General features: G+C 44.4%; 1 protein-coding gene across 12 annotated transcripts in view; it reads right to left on the reverse strand.

The window, feature by feature from the left end:
- Positions 1–4960: 4960 nt before the first annotated feature.
- The window catches only part of COL20A1 (collagen type XX alpha 1 chain), a 95666-nt gene continuing 78022 nt past the window's right edge, over positions 4961–22604 (reverse strand). For 9 of the 12 annotated variants that reach the window (XM_073309068.1, XM_073309067.1, XM_073309061.1 and 6 more), the window contains 11 exons: positions 22229–22324; positions 21603–21656; positions 20889–20942; positions 20141–20194; positions 18736–18807; positions 17657–17692; positions 15550–15616; positions 12537–12725; positions 8738–8812; positions 7427–7582; positions 4961–6099 (listed from right to left, as the gene is read on the reverse strand). In XM_073309068.1, coding sequence (XP_073165169.1) covers positions 6086–6099; positions 7427–7582; positions 8738–8812; positions 12537–12725; positions 15550–15616; positions 17657–17692; positions 18736–18807; positions 20141–20194; positions 20889–20942; positions 21603–21656; positions 22229–22324 — 867 coding nt within the window. In that variant the 3' untranslated portion in view covers positions 4961–6085. Of the gene's footprint in view, positions 6100–7426; positions 7583–8737; positions 8813–12536; positions 12831–15549; positions 15617–17656; positions 17693–18735; positions 18808–20140; positions 20195–20888; positions 20943–21602; positions 21657–22228; positions 22325–22604 lie in introns of those variants that run through there. The other 3 variants (XM_073309064.1, XM_073309069.1, XM_073309070.1) reach the window with 3 other exon arrangements.

Genomic DNA, 22604 nt, shown 5'->3' on the forward strand with positions numbered 1-22604 from the left:
TGAGCGTGGAGTAAAAATAGGCTATTTTTGCACAGTTAAGTGGGGTTGTGGCAATTGCCAAAGTGCTGTTCACCTCTAGTTCCTTGAAATCCCTTTTTTGTGCTATCTCATTTACTCTCACTGAGATGCCTTGGGGGAAAAGCATTTATTAAAGGTAGCATGTGGCACTAACAACAGTATGGAGTAGCGGGGGGCTGTATTTCATAGGGCTGGTTAGGAGGTGGAATTAGTGAGAACAGCAGAGTTAGTCTTTCCAACAACTGGGGGGGAGAAGCAATGAAAAAAATTAAGCTGACTACATATTTTTGAAAAGCACCTCCATTCCAGCCAGTGCCCTACTGCACTATGCAGAATCAAACTATGCCTAAAAACACAAATGAAATATTACAACCCAAATGCACCATTAGCTTGGGGGAGAGAGAACGTAAAGATGTGATCTCAAACTGCTGACCACAGGGAAACAGAGTTTGCTTAGTATATATCATGCAGATAGAAAGATGGGGTTTAGCAAAAATTGTCTCTGTGCATAGGAAGACAATGAGGACCCAGCAAGCTAGCAGAAGTCTTTTCTTCTTCTTCTTCTTCTTCCATTTGAGTGAAGTGGTAATTAAAACTTTCCCATCCACAAGGACAAGACACTGTCCCCACAAGACACCTTTCAGCGTTCTCCAAATGAGATCAGTCTATAGTCACACTCTGCTGTGAAACCTAGGCTTTGAGTGAGCTATACAATAAAATAACCTGTCAAATTCACTGTTTGATCTCTTTCAGTGGAGCTGCTTGCCTGAGAAAGGATTAGTTCTGATTAAAGCTTTTCAGGATGAGGTCCCTACTGGAAAAGCTGGCTAGGGAAGTTTTCAACAATGCCCTTGTAAAACATGGGATTATTTTTAACTGCTATTTACTTTAAAAATGACAAACGAGGCTAGAAAAGTACAAGGTGTACTAAAGGAAAGCCCAGCAGGGGAAATGATTGGTTGTGCTCACCAAAGAGAGAAGGAATAGTTAATATTCATGAGCGAGTGGCATCAATTTTCATTAACATCTAAAAGTAACTAAGCAAAATTGTGGGTTTCTGTTTTTAATGCTTTCCCTTATCTACATCCCCCGCCCCGCCCCCCCCCCCCAGCTCCTTTGAACTCCTCTCTCTCTCACCATATCATTTTGCCACTGATGGTTTGAGAGCCTTCTCCTCTGCAGCTCCTACCATCTGGAACAGCTTTAGCTAGCTCATCAAATGTTCTAATCTCACTGGAATACCTTAGTCTCCCTTGCCCATCCCTCTTATTCTCTCTCTTGACCAGAGGTTATTAGTTGTATAACTGTGTGATTCCCCCTTCCACGGAAAATATACCAAATAAAGTTGTTTTATTGTATAGGAAATCAGGACACGTAGCGATTCAGTGTGTAATAACGCAGGTCAGTCATAATGAAATGCTGTGTGTACACAGCTAGAGAAACGTAGTCATTGGCCAGTTAATAACTTTAACGAATTAGAACTGAATTGGGATACTCACACTTAGAGCTGGTCAGGAATTTTTTGAGTAAATGTGTTTTTTCATTGCAAAATAAACTTTTTGCAGGAAATAATCTGTTTTGATGAAACCTCATTAGGAAGGTTTCTCCAGTCCACGATGGAATTTCTAGTCAAAACCAGAGAGACCCCCCCCACACACAAACACACACCCCAGAATAGCCACTACAATACAAAAACTATTTCCCACCCAGCTCTACTCACAAAGTATACCACATTACTGCTGCAGTTCAAGCAGAACAGGGACTTGACACTGGGTTTTCCGCATCCCAGGGTGAGTGCCATCATCACCTGGCTATTGGTTATTCTGGGGAGAGGATTTCTTGAAAAACTTTGAAAGGTCCCAATTTTGTCCCACTTCAGAGCAAAAAAATTCCAAAATCTCAAAAGTTGTCATGGGACGGAAAAACAATTTCCCACCCTGCTGTAAGCCGAGGGTAATGCCTTACTCCTCCAATAGCCCCACTGACTTCACTGTGACTACTTGTCCTGTGAGGGACTGTTCACTTGTAATTGCATTACAATCTGGCTCTTAATTAACAGAAATCCCTCTGTTGCCATTATTATTTATTTGTATTATTGTAGTGAGGCACTGTACAAACACAGAGACAAAAAAATCTCCCTGTTATTTTGGGAGGGATCTGACTTGTGTTCCTGGCACAGAGTCTAGAAAAGTATTTCCTTCTCTGAGGCTTTCCATTGCGGTGCAACGAGTTTATGCTAAAAGCAGGGCAAGTATTTTTGCAGAATGGTTTATATGAATAGAGCTGTGGCATATTGGGGAAATAACCACTAATTTATTTCCCTTCTCTTCCCCACTCCCCTGCCACTGCTGTCATGTGGACGGTTACACTGGTGATTTGTTCAGCAGCCATCATCTACGGCTGGCTGAAATTCTGTTGCTGATAGACATGCCAGGCACAGTAATTACAGCTGTGTATGAGTCCTCTTTGTGTAGTTAGTAACTGCTTGTAACAGCTGTTTGAGTAGTACCATGGTCTGAACCAGCAGGCACTGGTATCACCTATAGCTTACCAATCTGTCACTCTCCTCCATTGTAACCATGAACATGTCATGTCCAATAGGAAATCACTCAGTGGGGGGCTGAAAGCTGTAGGACCTTGTTCCTTCCTCATTCCTATCTCTTGCTTTAGAAAGTCCCAGTGTTTCCTCTTGCTGAGGAATTTCCCCCACCCCTACCTCTCTCAAGCTACTTACAAATAGATCATGGCTTGGCCAGTAGTTCTGATCCGCTCACACTGACCAATGGACTCCAGAAAAACCAGAAAAAGCCGGGATTCAAGTGTGACTGTCCCTGGTGAATGCTGTCAGATGATAAATTTTTCCAAGTGAATGTAGCTATACAGGCCCAACTCCACAAAGGTATTCAGGTGCCTAACTTCCACTAATCCAGCCTAAGCACCTTTGTGGATCTGGGTCCAATTGCTTTACTGATATGACCAGCAAATGCTTCCTTAGCTAACACATCCCGCTGGTGAGGGGGAGCTTTTGGACTGACCCTGAACCCAGAAAGAACTTAGAAAATTCAACCAACTGCACTTAGCTGTGGTGGTGGGTTTTTCAGTTTAGGCAGGTGAACTGCTGGTGAGGGCTGCGGGCACTGCACTGATGGGCATTTTTTTTTACTACCACAAGACCTGAAGCATTAGGCTTTTATGCAGGTAATGAAAGTGAGTGATGTAGCCTGGACCTAGCCAATCCAAGTAGTCTCACACATATTGTCATACGGGGGCACAAAAAATCCTTTGTGAGTTACTTTTAACTGCCTAACAAGCAATTCCAAGTGAGTGAGGAGTTTCTTCCCATGTTAAATGCCAATGAAGACTTGTCTCTATGTAAGCAGAACACAAACCCTTCAGGATTCCATTCCATGGCTAAATTTTGAATCCACAGTGTCTTAGCGGGTTGTAAGTTTGCTGAATTGGGTCCCATTATGTTTTTCACCCAGGATAAACATAAGCAAATTCCAAATGTGTAAACAGATCATCTCATCAAGGAGTTATGCATTTGAGAGTTCCAATGGGTAACTTCTGGGGGCAGGTTTTTCTTCGCATAGGCAATAACCCATGTGGGGCTAGATTTTTAAAAGCTGACCCTTGTACTGCAATTATCCATGGGCAAAAATGTCAGAGATCTAGCTAACTGACTGTATCCAAGATCAGGTTCCTAGCCCTCTAAGTGATGTTGATTACAGCCTCAAAAATGGTGGGTAAAAAAAAAGTGCAAAAAGGGGAGTCTAGGTTGTCATTTGTTTCCAAAAAGTCAGGACCTTTATCTGTCCAAATGCACATTGTGTTGCTTGCCCCAGCATATGAACGTTCTAATGGGCATAATTCAGAATTTTTTAAATGTGCAAAGAAAGCACCTTTTACCTCTTCACCTGCTCATCGCAAACTCCCCCACCCCCATTGTGTCTTTATTGTCCCTGACAGCAAGAGGTTTAACATACAATACATACATACCCAGAGCAGCATTCAGCATTTGAATTAATGTAGGTTCTGTAGATTTTGGACATGTTTCCACTTTAAGGAATGGGAAAAATACAGAATGGCTCTTTGGCCTTTACAAATCAAAATATTCAGAGTTCAACAACTTGTGTCCAGTATGTCCATCCCCTTAAATATATTTACTTTAAACATCAAATTCACAATGTTTTATATTTGTCCCTCTGCTGCCTCCCTTTTCTGGGCCCTGGGGATCGTGCCCTGACGACACTTTGTCTAAGCTGTAAGGCTCACTGATTTAGAAGTCACATTTAAAAGCTTGCCAATTTTGCCTTAAGTAAATAGAAAGTTGCCTCCATAGTTACAGTATTGCTTTAGACTTTACAATAGGAACGTTCATCATTCTGCAAATACTCACCTTAGGCAAAAGTCCTAGAAAATTACTAATGATGAATCCAATAGAGTCTGATACAAATTATTCAGTATTTACAGAATGTAATGATCTTCTTTCTATGTTTTGTGCACTGTCCTAGCTGGGTTATGACTCTCTAGACAAGTCTATGTAATTATTCAAAAAGATCGACAGAAAGGCTAAAATGTATTACATTCTAGACTTTTCCGTAAGGGTGAGGAATATTATTTAGTTACTGCATCTGAGCCATATTTTTGCAGGGAGGACTTCTGTATCTATCTTGGGTATTTCTAAGGGGCCTAGCAACATGGTTCCTAAATGTTGGATCATTATGGACTGGAATGTCAAGCGGGTTAGCTGAGCACAGTTACCAGTACTGCAAATGGAAATGCGTGATTGTGTATGCACATGACCACCACAAGCCATTTGTGTAGAGTTATCCAGTGTGCCCATAATTAGAGGAAATGTGCACACACATTATGTGTGTGTTGCTCCTTTTTTTGTATCTAAGCTTCTTTGTAGAAGCGATTCAAGAAGAGTCGGTCCAGATTTTCAAACGCCAGTGACATTTTATTCACAGAACTTGCTCTTCTGTGTGTCGATAATCCAGGTTCAGGAGCAATTATTTGAAAGCAGTTACAATGTAGCTCTGGTCTGGGACCAATACAAGCTGGTACAATATAAAATAACAAACTATTACCATTAAGGTGTTGCATTACTAGTATCAATATAAATTTGGTATGAATATGAATTGTGGCCTGTACAATTAGAATGTCAGACAATAACAAATACCTCTAGTATCCTACTGATAGAAGTGAGGCCTATGGCTATGCAGTATTCTATGTGATACAATGGAAGACTGTTACTAAGTGCCTCGAAGGCAGATATGGAAAAGGCCAAGGAGGTTACCTAGGCCATGCCTTGTCAATACACACATGCTCTATTTTTTAGTACTTTGCTTGAGATGTATAAAACTAGACTAGGCACCTGGGCTTCCACCATTCCTCTACAAAGGTGATTCCATAGTCTAATGATAGTCATGTATATAAGGAAACGGGGAGGAAGACTTCAAGATTGTGCCAAAGGCAGAAGCAGTAGCAACAGTATTAGACTTTATTCCATTGGCACCCCACAGACAACATGGCAGTGTTGCCATTTTATGGATTTTCATCTTTCAGTACCTTGTGCTGTTTTGCTCAGCTACTGGTGACCCACAATAATGGCTGAAAAAATAAAGCACAAGTGGACAAACATGAGCCATTGCTCCAGACTGTTTCTGACCATTTCATATACCACTAACGTTACTTTTGGCTCAGCTCTCTTGTAATTTTGAAAACTTGAACCTTGAACTGTATTTCTTTGCCCTGGTGTGGGACTCCTGACATCAGTTCAGACACACCAACTGTCCAGTGCAAAATGGTTCAGATAATAACACAGAAATATAGGTGAGAGAGGATGACTAGATATTATCTGCATACAGTCCGGTTTTGTGGGTAGTGTTTTATGCTTAGTTTAGAGTTCTATACTTCCGTACAAAAATCCAGTGCAACCGGGGGAGGGGGGGGGAGCTCCTATTGGGTGTTCAAGTTGCAGTTACACTCTGGGTAGACAGAACCTTAGTGCAGAATTTTCCAAAGGACGGAGACCTGTCCACAGTGGTCCATGCCTCAATCATCAGGGGATGAAATCTGCGTTTGGAGACAAAACCAGGAGATACTACTGAACAGAAGAATAAATACAACATAAAGTACTGAGGACGGAGGGTGCATAATTAGTTCTCCCTCCTTAACAATCTTCTCTCAGGCACCAATTAGTGTCTGTACTTTATAGGACTTAATGTAGCTGGGAATCTCTTATTCTATGAGATGGGGAGGTATATCAAGGCATTAATATGTCCTGTCATTGGTACCATGAAAATGCCTAAAGTTAATTGACAAGATACGCCAATAACTAAATTGGGTAGTTCAGTATTAGGAGAAAAAGGGAAAATAAGGCCATCCATGTGGAAAATAGGGCCATCCATATGGAGCAGAAGCATCTTTAAAAATCTACTTTGCCTTCTTCAGGTGTGGTCCACATAAATGGAGAAAAAAGGAAATCCAGGTACAGTTAAATAAAGAAGCACAGCTTCATCTGACAGGGACAGTGAAAATATAATTCAGGAGAAGTTTTGAACCAGTTCCCCTTCCTGGACATGATTGCATAGAAGGCCAGGTTACAGACATGGCTGCTCTGAAAAAATGGCTATTTTGATGGGGAAGGTCAATATTACAGGCTATAAATGGCTAGTCACATGAGAATGCCTTATTGCAGTAGAAGTTTCTTTAATGACTCCAGATTGAATATAAGAACTAGAGATTAAACTGTGGCTTAACTATTTAATATTTTACATAGGCCAAAGTCAAATGTATCCAGTTCAAGGAGGACACGAGTGCCTTGTACTGACACCTCTTGAAGTGCATTATTGCTCTGCCAAGTGACCATGAGCTCTTCACCTATGAGAGGGATATGAATCTAGAAGGACGATGCAGCAGATAGCCTGGTGGCTTGTAGAAACCCTGCATAACTGCTTCTCAGGAAGAATTCCCTAGTTCCTTCATGAGGTATGGAGCAGAGGTCATATCCAAGTAGCTCTAACCCACCAGGAATAGCATTATCTCATGCAACCCAAAGCCTCCAAAACTGACTTTAGTTTGCCACATAATGTCTTTTGTTGTGAGAAGGGGAAAAATTATGTTAGAGAGAGATGGACAGACGAGTAAAGAGCAGAGCTATGCAGTTATTCCAACCATTGCTGAAGGTTCAGCAGCCAGTCAGAAGAACTTTTTCCACATGGTTTGTGTTAAGTACTAAGTAAAGAATGTTCTCCAGGATAGACTATCCTTGAAGCATAGGGAAAATAAATTAAGTAATAATAATAATAATAGTTCTCATATAGGTTAGCCAGGTAGCAAAAGATACATGAATGGGGAAGCTTCTAAAATCATCACCTTCATATAAAGAATCAGGACTTACCTCTTGTGCTTGCCCTGTAGCATCCAGTGTTAGCACAACCACCTGGGTAGCCAGGTGCCCCAGGATTGCCTCTGGCACCAGGAAAACCTGGAGGACCGGTGCTCCCGGGGGAACCCTTCAGACCTGACTCCCCTATGGCTTGTTCTCCTGGAGGGCCTGAAAAATGAATGGCATCTCAAACAGTACAGTATAACTCTGCTGGTCCAATGCAATATCTATTGTCTGATGGCGTACTGCCAGTTATCTGGGGACTTTCCCAGCTCCCTTTTGAAGGAAGATGAGGTTGGAGAGTCCCCACTGGATCCCGATGAAGACCTATGGACCTCTTTCCTATTTCCCACAATTTAACCCTTTCCTGCTGTTCACCAGTGCTCTAGAAGCTTTGTGATGTGGCCAGCATCACTCTGGCTGAAGAAAGCTAGAAAGAACTCTTGTCTGCATTCATCAGTGCTGTCTCCTAAACATCAGGAAGAAGAATTGCTCAGGAGTGTGATGACATATCCTCGCCCTGAGGGAGCGCTTCCAGCCCCTGGAGAGCAGGGATCAGGATTAGGGAATCTCATCACCATCTCCCATGTGGAGACTTACCAACCACCAAGCCCAAGATCCTGATGGGGTTCATTGGTTTTATATCTTTATATGTCAACAGTAACAATCATAAATATATGAAAAAATACTTTCTATAATGCTTCCCTGCTGAAGCCTGCTGTCACTTATGTCTGCAATAGTCCCATTGACTTCAGCTAAAGCAGATCAGGCTCTTAGGGACTGGAGAATTTACAGAGATTTTAGGTTCCAACGAAGTGGGGCCAATTTTCAAAGGGCCTTCCACTTTGTGAGCCATATCCTCAACTGGTTTATACCATCTGAACATCTGGCTGTGTGTGTGCACAAAACTCTGCAATAGTGTAGGCAATGTGAAAAGTCTGTGTGTAAATTGTGTAATTAAAACACACAATTACCTAGTTGGTATGCTCAGATATTGGGGATTTCTGCCTCTGCACTGGCAGATGTTTACCAAAGGGAGGCTCTTAGGAAAATATGCCCCATAGGGTCTTAGGAACAGAGCAATTGAAATCCTGGAGCAGACCCATGGGCCATATAGTCTAGTTTCTTGTCTCTGATAGTGGCCAGCACCAGATGCTTCAGATGAAGGTGCCAGAAACCCCACTAGAGGCAGATTTAGGCTCATCTTTTGAATTTGGGATGTGGCTGTTGCAAGCTATGCCTAAACTGTTTGCTCAAACCCCTTGGGAGCACAGATGAAGAATCAACATTACGATTGAAACCACAAGACTGTATTCACTGTACCTGCTCGTCCTCTTGGTCCCTGGACTCCTTCCTCCCTGGCTCCAGCCATCCCTTTCTCACCCTTGGGTCCTGGTCCTCCAGTTTGAGGATGAGAGAAAGAGATGTCACTTACCAGAGCTTAACAGCTTCCCCTGCATTAACACCCTCTACTCCAGCCTCCCCATAAGGTGGCTCTCGGGTGCTATGGTCTTTTAGGAGGTTGTGGCCTTTAGTACCACACTCAGCAAAACAGGATCCCCTCTTTTAACCCCTCCCGTGCGGCCCGGCATATGTATCCTTGGGCAGCCCTTGGCATTGTCCCTCAAATAGGATCATGCCCCTACACACTGAATTTAAGTTTGTGGCTATTAGTGGCTAAGTATAAATCAAGTCATCTTTTAATATTATTTATACCTGGTCTTTAAATACAGTGCAGTGTATCATACAGTGTTAGGGAGCCTGTTAACCCTTCACTGTTGAATACCATTTTAGTGGTGCAGTAGAAATGACATCAATCAATCTGTATTGCTCTGCTGTGCCTGCAGCCCTCTGTGCGTCAGAGCCAGTCTGCCTGAGCTCTTCCAGCTCTTCCTCCCCTTACCACCTCTAGGGGCCAGCACACAGCTGCAGCTTTCTCAGGGCAACTGGGGCAACTGCATACGCCAGGCTCTAGCTGCTCAGGGAGGACGCACTGGAAAACGGCAATTCCATTGTGTGAAATGTTTTGGAGGTTTGGGAATCTGTTTCCATTCTGATGAGGAATGAAACTGAGACCTTGTAAAAGTTTCCACAGGGTCACCAGCCTGTGCGGGTGCTCGCCTCAAATTCAAGTCCCTGCTCTGACTCTAATCTGGTCTCCCACGTTCCAGGTCAATATCCTGACCCCTAGGCTAATGAGTTAGTCTCACCTTCCTGACGAAACTGTCATCACTGATATGCTTCCATACTGGCACCTGAAGAAAAGCTCTGTGTAGCTCAAAAGCGTCTCTCTCTCACCGAACAGAAGCTGGTCCAATAAAAGATATTACCTCCCCACCTCGTGTCTCAAGACATTTCTCTTGAGGAAATGGCTTTTTTTTAACAGAAGTTTTGGCAAAGAGATTCTGACCAGTTCTACACGTAAGTTCCACCTGTGTTCTTTGTCTAGGGGCTCCATCTCCTCACTTAACCAGCTGGAAATAGTCGCACGTTGCTTCGTCCCCTCTCCACTTTGTTGTCATTTCGATAAGCTTTACATTTTCAGTCCAGAATTGAATGACTGACCGGCTTGACCTAGCAGTTGGCTTTTCAGAAGGGTTCAGCCGCCACTGAAGCCAGAGCAGTTTCAATTAATGTTGCACGAGACTCTCCAATAAATATTTTACAAAAATATCCACTCAGACATTATCTCCTCCCATTAACACCTGGCTTTGCCTCTCCTACCATCAAAAACCTGCATCCATATGCGAGACCTGCTTCTGAAGTGGGGCCCTTTCATGGGAATACGTGCTTGTGAGGGAGAGCGGCAGGACAGGCCCAGGACTCAAACTGCAGAAGAACATTCAGTGCTTGAAGGGGTCCTTTGCGTTAGCAGCGAAAATAGTTGCTTGCCCTACGTCTCTTTTCAGCTGGACAGAAACAGAGCTTCAGTTTGTGAATGCGGGAGATTTTCTTGTAATGGGAAGAAGAAAAAACTTGTATTTGTTTTAAACCATCCCTCATGTGAAAACAATCTGTCAGTATGATTGCTATATACCCTTTGTGCTTGTTCCCCTCCTGTTCTCACTGGATGCTATGCATAAAGACTGGGGAAGGTGGGGGGAGCAGGAAACAACGGCACAGAATCGTCCTTGAGCGCTCCTGACAGATTCAGGTTGCTGTGTGAGTGGCCGTGTGAAACATGCCAATTAAACCACAAACTTAGACTAAAAATGGAAGGAAATTCTACATGAAAAAGGAGGGAGAGGCTCTCCTTGCACATGCACACAGCAATTTCCTTTTCTTTCTCTCCCAGTGTTTTCATGCTGCATGTGCCTCTTTGGAGCTGTAGCCAAAAGGTTCTTCTAACAGCCTGTCCGTAATACGCTGTTTTATTAAACCAATGGTGGCTGCCCGAATGACGGTGCAATCAAGATTTGTCCTGTAATTAAACAAAAGTTCCAGCAACACTTTCTCCTTGCAAGTGCAGGAGCTTTAAGTTTGAGGCCAAGAGGCCAGAGATAAGAGACTATTCTCACCAAAGCTCACGAGTTCTACTCCAAAAAGGAGCCAGCAAATGCTTTGCCCACTGAGGGGGAGATAAGAAGCTTTGCACATTGCTCTTATTCCTACACTGGAAAAACCCGTTGGCCATATGCTGGCACCTTTACTTAGTCCTTACATTGACTTCAAGTGGAGTTTTGACCAAGTAAGACTTTCAGATTTGGCCCTGTGAATTCCTTTTGTGCTGGCCTAAGAGGCAGAGACCCTAAAGGGTCCAGCCTTGTGCCCAGAGAAAATTGAGAGCCCACCTTGGATGGTGGGTGATGCTGCTGGGTAGAAGGGCCTCCTGTTTTTTGTTGGTTAATACTTATGGGCACATGTGTGTCTGGAGGCATCCATCAGGACTGCACTCCATTAGGCTGGGTGATGTGAACACACGCGCGCACGTACAAACACACATGGTCCCTACGCCAAAGAGCTTGCACTCTGAGATGGGTTACAATACAATGGGTGGGAGAAAGAGGTACAATCCAATACTGGAATCCTTCCTGCCCCATCAAACTTTGCTTCGGGGCACAAAGAAGGTTCCACCACCCCCATCTGTCCTGGGCTACTCTTTGCATATAATGGAAAGGTCATTGTAATATAAACCTCAGCCATACCTGGCAGAGCATTAAAGGATCTGACAATAAACACACCTGGTGTGTGTAAGCAAGCTCCATAGCCAGTCTATATCTGGTACAGGAGTACATGACACTGCATGTCCCAAGTCCCACAAGTTTCTCCCTAAGTACTGTTTGATGGCAGGAGGGATTCTTTTAGTTGGCCCCTTTTATGTATTTCTCCAGCTGCCCAATGGCACACCTGCCACAGCAGATGCTTTGGCTTTGGTCTTAACATATGTCCAGATATTTCCATCTTTTTTTTTCCTGTAGACATCATTAAATGGCTGATTTCTTAGAAACGACAGAGGTGAGACCTGCATGAGGTGAGATCAGCTCAGGAAGGGTATTCCACAAGTCAGGGGCAGTGTGAAGGGATGTGGAGAAGAGTCACTGGCAAAGCTGAGGAAGGGAGTGTGACAAGTGATGAGTGGCTCACAGCTACTTGAGAGATCCAGTTAGAGAATGGGTGCTGCGGGATCCACTTTGCGAAACAGCTAATGCCAGTATGAGATTACTGGGTCAGAAGTGGAGGGGAACGAGATACAGATATTCAGGCAGACCAGACAGACACTCGGGCATGATAATCCTAGGCAGACATTCCACTTGTTTGTAATATTCATGGGGTGAGTGTGACTCAAAGTGTCTTCGACCCATAATTTTGTAGTCACTCCTGAAAACTGGGTGAGACGGTACTAGGCTGCATATCCTGCTCATTGCGAGACCTAGAGCTGAATAAACCCCTCTGATCCAGTAACCTCCAAACTTTGTGGACACATGGATCGTGAGGGAATCTTTGTGGTTGGTGCCTATCCCTATACCACGCTGAATCAACGTGAAATAGACCTGAGCTCAGTGCTCATATCTATCTGGAACAAGAGTTCATTTCAGGTGAAGAAGCTACTCTTCATTAGCCACTATGTCTGAAAGTATGAAGGCCATGGTGAAGCCCTACTTAAGAACATTTCAGTCAGTACCTCTTTCCCCAGGATACCCATCTTTGCCTGGCTGTCCTGGGATACCGTCTTCTCCTCTTTCTCCTCTGGTACCAGCGATACCCGAAAGACCTGGTGGTCCAGGTCCTCCTGGCTTCAATGTGTTATCCCACACAGGAACTGGCTTCCTTGTATGTTCGTGGATGAATGAGTCGAATTTCAACACATGAGCTGAGAAGGCAAGTCAGACAATAAAATGCCTCATCTCCACTGCAGAGGAGATGTTGAGATGAGCAAAAGGCCTCAGGTCAGAACTTCTGCTGGCATAAATTTAACCTGTGTGGATAAAATAAGAAAGGGTCCAAGAGCATTTTGCCCACCCTTGGGCCAAGCCCTAACCTTTTACCAGACTCAGGAAAGGTTATGTAAGTTCTTCCAACCAAAGAAACAGTAGGAGTCTGCCAAATGTAGAGCTAGAGAGGACTTGGCTTAGGTTTGGAGCCAAGTCAGGGCCAGCATGTGGGTTGAGATCCAATAGTGCCAACAAATCTCTCAAAATATTGGCTGCATCTATACAAGACATCACCCCCTTCCCTCCCCCTCAAAAAAGCCCTTTCTGTTTCTGGATCTGTCACTACATTTAGTTCCAAGGACTCACATCAGAACCCATCACCAAGCCCTTGAAATCTGAAGCCGTTTAGAAGTCAGGTCCTCGTTTTGGCCCATTTTTAGTTTCCCATATGCAGTTCTGATGCCATAAGGTTATACTTTGGTTACATCACTTACATAGAGAGAAGGCAATACTGCAGCCAGTCTTAAAAGTGCAACGTACCTAACATCAGACCATAGAATCATAGAATCATAGAATATCAGGGTTGGAAGGGACCCCAGAAGGTCATCTAGTCCAACCCCCTGCTCAAAGCAGGACCAATTCCCAGTTAAATCATCCCAGCCAGGGCTTTGTCAAGCCTGACCTTAAAAACCTCTAAGGAAGGAGATTCTACCACCTCCCTAGGTAACGCATTCCAGTGTTTCACCACCCTCTTAGTGAAAAAGTTTTTCCTAATATCCAATCTAAACCTCCCCCACTGCAACTTGAGACCATTACTCCTCGTTCTGTCATCTGCTACCATTGAGAACAGTCTAGAGCCATCCTCTTTGGAACCCCCTTTCAGGTAGTTGAAAGCAGCTATCAAATCCCCCCTCATTCTTCTCTTCTGCAGGCTAAACAATCCCAGCTCCCTCAGCCTCTCCTCATAACTCATGTGTTCCAGTCCCCTAATCATTTTTGTTGCCCTTCGCTGGACTCTCTCCAATTTATCCACATCCTTCTTGAAGTGTGGGGCCCAAAACTGGACACAGTACTCCAGATGAGGCCTCACCAATGTCGAATAGAGGGGAACGATCACGTCCCTCGATCTGCTCGCTATGCCCCTACTTATACATCCCAAAATGCCATTGGCCTTCTTGGCAACAAGGGCACACTGCTGACTCATATCCAGCTTCTCGTCCACTGTCACCCCTAGGTCCTTTTCTGCAGAACTGCTGCCTAGCCATTCGGTCCCTAGTCTGTAGCTGTGCATTGGGTTCTTCCGTCCTAAGTGCAGGACCCTGCACTTATCCTTATTGAACCTCATCAGATTCCTTTTGGCCCAATCTTCCAATTGGTCTAGGTCCTTCTGTATCCTATCCCTCCCCTCCAGCGTATCTACCACTCCTCCCAGTTTAGTATCATCCGCAAATTTGCTGAGAGTGCAATCCACACCATCCTCCAGATCATTTATGAAGATATTGAATAAAACCGGCCCCAGGACCGACCCTTGGGGCACTCCACTTGATACCGGCTGCCAACTAGACATGGAGCCATTGATCACTACCCGTTGAGCCCGACAATTTAGCCAGCTTTCTACCCACCTTATAGTGCATTCATCCAGCCCATACTTCCTTAACTTGCAAAGGCAAAGGGCGGTTTGGGTTTGAAAAAAGTACTAGCGGGAAACTTCATTGAGTTTGCAAAACCACAATTGGGGCAGGCAAAGGGTGGTTTGGGTTTGAAAAAAGTACTAGCGGGAAACTTCATTGAGTTTGCAAAACCACAATTGGGGTGGTTCAGATCCACTTTTGTTTTGTCTGCACCCCAAAGTTCAGGGAGAGAGAGGGGAAGTAGGGTGGTAGACAAGTGAAAGTGGTTCCAGTGTTGGCTCATACCTATTTTACATAGATGGGAGTCAAACTATGGAAACTTGTGATATTACAGAACCGTTCTCTAGTTCTGGTTTTGTTTGCAAAACTCATGTCAGGATGAATGATGTGGTCTGATTTTATTCTGTGTATTCTATGTTGCCCCATCTCTAAAAAACTTGATATATAAATAAAAATCACCAGGTACTATGATGTTGTCAGTCCAAATTGCAGAGGTCATGAACTGAAGAGGAAGACTCTGCGGAGTCATGGTCTTGCTATCTGACCTTGGACAAAGCACTAACTTGATCTCCCTGTGCATCAGTCGACCCCAAGCAAATCTTGCTGACAACTCTTCATCCCAGGAAAAGCAAACACACACATCCCTGGTGCATTCCATGGGCACTGCACTTGGTCCAGGATGCATCATCTGAGCTAAGCTTTCCAAGTTCCACCCACCCAAAATCAAGCCTCCTGTTTTTCTCTGCTGTAGAAACTGAGGGATCAATTAATGAAACATTGGAGTGATTTTTCCTAAAACAGTCAAGTTTCAATCCAAGCCTTTTCCTACCCTTGAAAGGAAAATCCAGTACATGATACCAGGTCGGACTGTTAAGTAATATTTCACAGGTCTTTGTGCTAATACAACTCGTGTTGGGGGGGCGTGGGGGGATGTTCAATTTTGAGGGCCTGCCTGAGAGATTCCTCCTCACTTTTAATACTCACAGGATCAGACTCTTAGGGTATGATCCAAAGCCCACTGAAGTCAATAGAAGGCCCTTTGCCAATGGATTTTGGATCAGGTTCTTCATTATGTGGTAAAACGTCAAGTACCGTAGAAGCACTGTTGCCCAAGGAGACATGTGATACTCACTCTGAATCATCTGCTCACAAGCCTGACTAACCAGCTGGTAAATGGTGGCCAGGGATTGTGGTTCACCCTGAAGTAAAATTAAAAATAATTAAATACTTTTGAAATGAAGTGGATAGCATGTAAGTTTTCTGATGGCACATTCTTACCAACAGCTTGAGCTCTCGAGATATTCATCACCATGAGATCTCTATTTATTCATCAATAGGCTTTGAAACAATAAAATCTTAACTGGTAAATATCAATAATTTTGTTTTTCCCTGTACCCACAAATTGATTAAATCAATTTTCAGTCATTAATAAATGAAATTAACCACAGCTGGAGAGTATATTTGCATATATGTTTATCTAGCTTGAAGACTGATAAGTGTGTCTAACATAAAAGTTAGTACTCAGTGATGTTTAAAATTAACATGATTAAATATAAAAATGTTATGCCTTTGTTTCTGAATCTTTAATGAATGAATCTTGACTCCTACGGTCATCATCTGCTGAATAAACAATGGTTGCTTTCTGAGTTTTTTCTTAAAGTTTTTGCACAGCAGGATATAAACTACTTGGAAATAAACGTTGATACTAGCCATGAAAATTCATAACTAAAAAAACTGAACCCTTCCAAACCTCTTCAGAAAACTTCCATCTGTGGCTGGTTCTGTTGCGATCGATGTGCAATCTTACACAGAATTAAACAAAAACTGGCCACAAGGCCCAGGAAAAACCAGCAACCACAACATAAAAAAAGTCCACAAAAGGAAGAGCTGGTGAAAAAGGGAGGTGATGAAATAGAAAAGTCTTGCACCCAGTCTCGAAGGCCATTGGGGCTGGAAGTAGGGGTGCTGCTGCCCTTCCTGGCTTGAAGTAGTAATAGCAACCCACATACATGGTTTCCGCCTTCAACACCCGCACTTTAAAAACTCTTCCAGCACCACTTTCTAAGGGTACATCTACTCTGCAAAGAAAATCCCGCGGTGTCAGGCCTCAGGGCCTGTGTCAACTGACTTGGGCTCATGGGACTTGGGCCGTGGGGCTGACAATAGCAATGTAGATGTTCCCGCTCAGGCTGGAGCGCAGGCTCTGAAACCCTGTGACAGGGGAGGGTCTCAAAACAGGAATGTCTACACTGCTACTTTTAGCCCCATAGCACGAGCCTGAGGCAATTGACCTGGGCTCTGAGACTCGGTGCCGTGTGTTTTTTCTTTGCAGCGCAGATGTACCCGGAGACAGGTGCAAAGGGAACCCACTGAGAAAGAGGCCCAGCAAAGAGGCTTCTCAGAGCATGAGCCAAAGCCCACTGAAGATAATGGAATGACTTCCATTGACTTCAATGTCTGTCAGTCAGGTCCTGCATGAGGAGAAACACACTGGCAAATTCCATATTTGCATCACCTACAGACAAGGCTTGAGTTTTGCCAGATCTCAGGTGTAATTTACTGGCTGACTGACTGCATGCTGGTACAAGAGCTGTGTGCATTCTCTGGCACCTAGTGCTACCTAGCAGCAGACAGGCCACGTAACAAAGGGTCAAAACCAGCCAAGTCATTTAGGAGTGTACTTGAAAGTCAGTGGAACTTACGCTCCTAAGGCCTGAAATCAAGGGAAGGCAGGTGCCTAAGTGCTCAAGTCACCCTTGAAAATAGGACTCAGGCACTTTAGAAAATTTTAGCTAGAGTTGCCAGGGGAAAGCTCCCCCTCAATATCTAAACCCAGACTTTCAGCTGGTGGAAATCCCCTGATTCCAGTGGAGCTGCAGCTATTTACAGTAGCTGAGGATCTGACCCACAACATTTTGTTCTGAGTTAGTCAATTAGCATGAAATACATTTTTATAGAAAAATCCTTAATGAGACTCAAGTTGGTGGTGGTGGTGGGCTCCCTCCACTCCCCGCCATTACTGCGACCTGAGCCTGTTGCAATATTATGTCAGGTTCCCATGGGACGGTCATTCAGGTGAATGGAAAGCCAAGAAGCAACAGGTAAATGAGAGTTCAGCACTGAAATGGCTTAATCACGTCACTGTCACTTGTACAGCTGCTTAGCGTGCGTGGCCCGTTCAGTGCGGCACTCAGTAACTGCACTGCACAATATAAAGAACTCCAAGGAGAAAAACTCACTTTCTCTCCCCTTTCCCCCTTTGGACCAGGCAGACCCTGTTGAAAAACAGAGCAAAAATAAACACTTTTTAAACTGGGAGGAGGTGAAAAATGGGAAGTAAAAGGTCAATTTAATAAAAGCCAGCATGATTACAGTACTGTTGTGATTCTCAAGAGAACAGCCAGTGGTATGTTTACAGGCTAACTCCAAATTAAGGACCACATTTGCAGTGGATCTTTTCAGGTGCTCCTTCCAAAACTGTAGTCTCAGCCATTAGCATGCACAAACCCCTACAAATGTGCATGCAATTGTACAGGGGAAGCTGATCTGTACATGCACAGCCCGATTCTTTGATATCTTATGGTGTATATCACAGAATTATGCAAAATGCATGTACAAATGTCATTTTGTTTGGCCACAAACATGTGAACCAGTAAATACTGTGGCTGTAGTTAAGGAGATATACACTCCCCCCACAACAGAAGACCAAATGCATACAAATAATGGAGGGTTTTTATTAAGGATAACAACAAATAAGGAGCAACAGGAAAAGACTGATGCCATCAAAAAGGCAGAATCAGAGCTGTCAAAACACTACAGATCTGCCTTGATCCAAGGTAAGTTCTCCTCACATGCAAAGAGTTCTTCATCTGAGCTAAATGGACAACTGCAAAGTGCCGATGTGGGCTAAGGCTTGCCCAAAAAGTTTGGTTCTGTGGGTTTGGTTCAGGCCCATCTCTAGTGATTTCTTTCTCCAGTTCAGGATCTTACACAGGAAATATTTGACCACTGGATTTTATTTAGCTCAGAATCCTGCAGAGGGCAACGCCTGCCATGAACAACTAGCCCTGAGTCTACTCCAAGACATTTGCCAGCCAGGTCTTTGATGAATAGACAAAGTCCCTTCCACCAGAAGAGATGGATCTGAACTAACACCCTCAGAGCTACACACATTCAAACTTTGAGGAAGTTCAGATGCAGAGCTGAACTTTGCAGCTGCAACTCATCTCCATGTAGGACTCTGTCAGGTTCCATGCTCTCATCAGGCACTCCTAGAGTACCACAACATAAAACACCAGAACAAAAAACAACAACTTACTGTGGGTCCAACATCACCTGGAGGTCCTCGCTCTCCGCTACTGCCTCGGGCACCTGTTATTCCTTGGAAACCCTGCAGAGATTAAATTGTGAGATGCAGCTATAGATAAGGCCCGGTCAGCTGCACACTTTCTTCTTCTGCTACTTGAGGCTGACATCTCCCTATGGCTCCAAGGGCACCAGCAGAAACAGTTTAGAGGGCTCAGTTAAAGGCATTGTGCCCTTAAGGTTCATGTCAGAGCATCATCCAACCATGAAGACAATGTTAAGAGTATATCATGTATAAGTCATGTTCACATCATTTCCTATTAATGTCTCAGTTATGGTCAGGAGAGCAGATGTGAGTTGTGCCCACGACCTGCAATGTGGTTTTCACCCTTCAGTTTTTAGTTCTTTCATTCTATATTGAGATTATTTTAGTCTTAACCCAGAGCACATCTATTTTTGGACAGTTAATGCCTCTCTTTTACAGCTGAGCTTCCCTCCAATGTGTAATTGCATCAATAATGAAGAATTGTTTAAAGAGAAAAAAAAACAACCTGCATGCTCTAGACATCTCCGTCTGCTCCCCGGTTGTATTTCTACTATTGCCAGAATTGTATAGGAAAAGGGCCAGTTATTGGCTATATATTTGTAATTTTTCACCCACTGGATTCCAGCCAATAGTGATTGACAGCTATTTAGTGGCCCAGGGGAAATGAGATGGAAGATTCAATGCAATTCCTAGTCCACAGGTGGCATCTTTGCTATTGAAAGGCTGGTCTGGTGGTTCATGCTGGGACTCAGTGAATCTGAGTTCACTTCCCGTGTCTGCCATGTACTGCCTGAAGTTCAGTAGTAGGTCATTGAGCCTCTCAATCCCCCATCTTATCATCTGTAAGGTGGGGACATAATACTTCACTACCTCAACACTCAATGAGACACTCAACACTAATGTGACTGGAGCCTTAAAAATATGTAGATGAACTCTAAGGCTGTCCTTGGTGAAACCGAAGCTAGGGAGCAGCTCAGGTCTCACTGGCTGGGCAGAGCTGAGTGAGGAGATCTTGCGTGGCATCATGCCCAGCTCCAGTTAGTGACTTCAGTCTAGCATCCTGTATGCCTTAAACTCATCCACCGAGGAACAGTAGCCAGCTGGACCACCTAACCCTGTGGCAAAGCACGTGTCCCTCTAGAGGCTGTCCACTAGATAAGTCTACTACTGCTACCAGCTAACAGAGTTACGCCTTAAGCTGAAGCAGTAGAGGTCTCTGCTGCAGTGTGGAAAGTCCCAGGTTCTATACCTGGGATGGACCCATGCCAGAGGGTGGTTACATTGGCTCCAGTGGAAAATGCAGCAAGTCAGCAGGAAGTGAAAGTTATTGCTGATGACAAGCTTTATACTGACAGTTTGTGCAAGCTCTTACCCTGGGTCCTGGTGGCCCCGGAGGCCCTGCTGTGCCTTCCAGTCCTCTCACCCCCTGCAAACCCAACAGTGTGTTAACGAGAGGGTCCTCACAGCATTGGTGAGAGCTGAGGGTACAGTGATGTGATGCCTTACTCCAAAGGTTGTTTAGCCAGGGCTTATCCACGGAACATAACTGCCAAACACACAAGAATGTTGGCAACTACTCAGCCACATAAATCTAGCTGAAGAATTTTTTGGACACATTTGAGATGTCTGGATCATCAATTCACCCATCTCTGCTGCCACAGGCTTACCCTGTGCTAGCAATATCAACTGCAGGGCAGAGAGTAGAGAAAACTGCCTCTCGACAGCAGAACGTCCATGCTTTACTCCAAGATGCTGTGAGAAGAATAGGACCCCAGAGCTCTTTGCTAGGTAAGGTGCCATGGGGGAAGTACCAGAGAGTAAATCTCTAATCCGCAGTCTCAAGCCAATTCCTCCCCTCTCCCCGTACACTTTGCCATGCACTTTTTACAGGAAGTGGTGCAGCTACAGTCTGGCCCAAGTTTTCAAACCTGAGTGAGTAAAGTTAGGCACCCAAGTCCATATTTGTGCACCTCAAAGCAGGCCAGTTTTCAGAGGTGCAATGCAACCTCAGTTTCCCACACACACACCAGGACCTGTGGGTGCTCAGCATCTCTGCAAATCAGGCCACATATGGAGTGTTAGGTGCCCAAGTTTGAAAATCCGAGTCTGTGTGTTTTTACCTTTGCACCCTGAATGCCGTCTCTGCCTGGGGCTCCCTGGGCACCAGGAATACCCTGGAAAACAGAATTGCTGGTTAAGTCTGGCGTCCAGCAATTACATTCCACTTCATATTTTTAATGGTGGAAACAGAGGCAGCCGCCAAAGAGGACAATCAAGCACAGCAGAACAAAAAAGGAACAGAGCACTAAAATGTCAACGAAATTCCATTTTCAACCTGCTCTATTTTCAGGTATATGAAACTGAACCCCACCCCTATTTACCATCGTAAGGTCAGACTCCTCTCTCCTCCCCTATGTCTTACATTTTAATAACACCTTCCACAACAGGGAGTCCCAAAAGAATTTTACAGGCCCAATTGGATTTCCTGCCTCTTCTGCACTGGGGATACTTAGGAAGTGGTAGAGAAGAGGGGTGGAAGTCAGTCTGCTGGCTCTGCCATTGCTTTACTGTTTGTCCATTGCCCAGTTTATTTTTCAGGGAAATGGGCCCCATAATACTTGCAAGATTGGTGGGAGGCTGAACTGATTCATGTTTGCCAAGCTCCTGTGCGGGCTCGGATAACAGTGCAACGTGTTCCTGCAGATTTCCTGCGTGGAGGAGATGGGGTTTTATAGTGGGGATGGCAATAAAGACAGCTAACTCCTTGGATTTCAAATGTTCAGCAGGAAAAGAGGTAGCTCTTTGAGTCAAAGGAGGGATATCGATTATATTACCTGCATGCCTGGGATTCCAGTGTCTCCTTTATCCCCTTTAATTCCTGGTGGTCCCTGGAATCAAAATGGAACAATAGAGTTGCATGCATTCTGCACCATCCCTTAAGTTGGGCAGCAGCCTATCTGTCCATGGCTACTCATCACTCATGGTCAGTTCAGCAGGGCCATGACCCAACTACCTCCACACAACCTTTGAAGTGATTTGTGCCCACAGGGATCCTTGCACACCTCCATAGCTCACCCTTTTGCCTGGCATTTGTAGGCAGGTATTTGTGTATATACACCTACGTAACCATTGCCCATTGCTTCTCTAACCATGATGACTGTGCTACTGAAATGTTAATACTCCGTTGGGCTCTTTTTCAGGGGCTAGACTAGGGATCAGCTATCCCACGTGGCCAGTTTTTAAACCAGAATTTAGGGTCTTGTCAACATTAGAAAAACTAGCCATCCCTACAATAGCAACAGCTCAGCTAGTAGTAATAGCATTGTAAGCACTGTCATAGATAGGGCTCAGGTGTTTTTATCACCACATCCCTGTAACAAACAAAACCAGACCCCACATACAGTTGTATCTTTCACACAGAGTAAAAGATGGGATAAAAGCAATGGGAGAGATCACGTACCACTGGGCCCTGCACGGTGATTCCTTGGGAGCCTAGTGACCCTTGTTGTCCACTAGGACCCTCTGGTCCAACTTGTCCAGGAGGACCTGGCTCACCCTAAAGCCAGTCAAAGAAATTAAACAAAATGTCAGGAGGAACACCAGTGACTTCCATACGCATTGACTGCACCATACGACCTGTTTCAGCACAAAGCAGCTACTGGATGCAAAAGGAAGAGGCAACTCCTGGAAGTGTCCAGTACCCTCAACTGTACAGCCCTTTGCCTTTGCAGTCCAAGGTTTTGATCTGGCTTCCAGGGAAATCAATGACAAAACTCCCACTGGTTTCCAGGGAAGCAGGAGCAGCCCTGCCCTATAGCAAATTATTCTAGTGATTG

The sequence above is a fragment of the Lepidochelys kempii genome, chromosome 13, assembly GCF_965140265.1.
Source record: "Lepidochelys kempii isolate rLepKem1 chromosome 13, rLepKem1.hap2, whole genome shotgun sequence".
Lineage (NCBI taxonomy): Eukaryota > Metazoa > Chordata > Testudines > Cheloniidae > Lepidochelys > Lepidochelys kempii.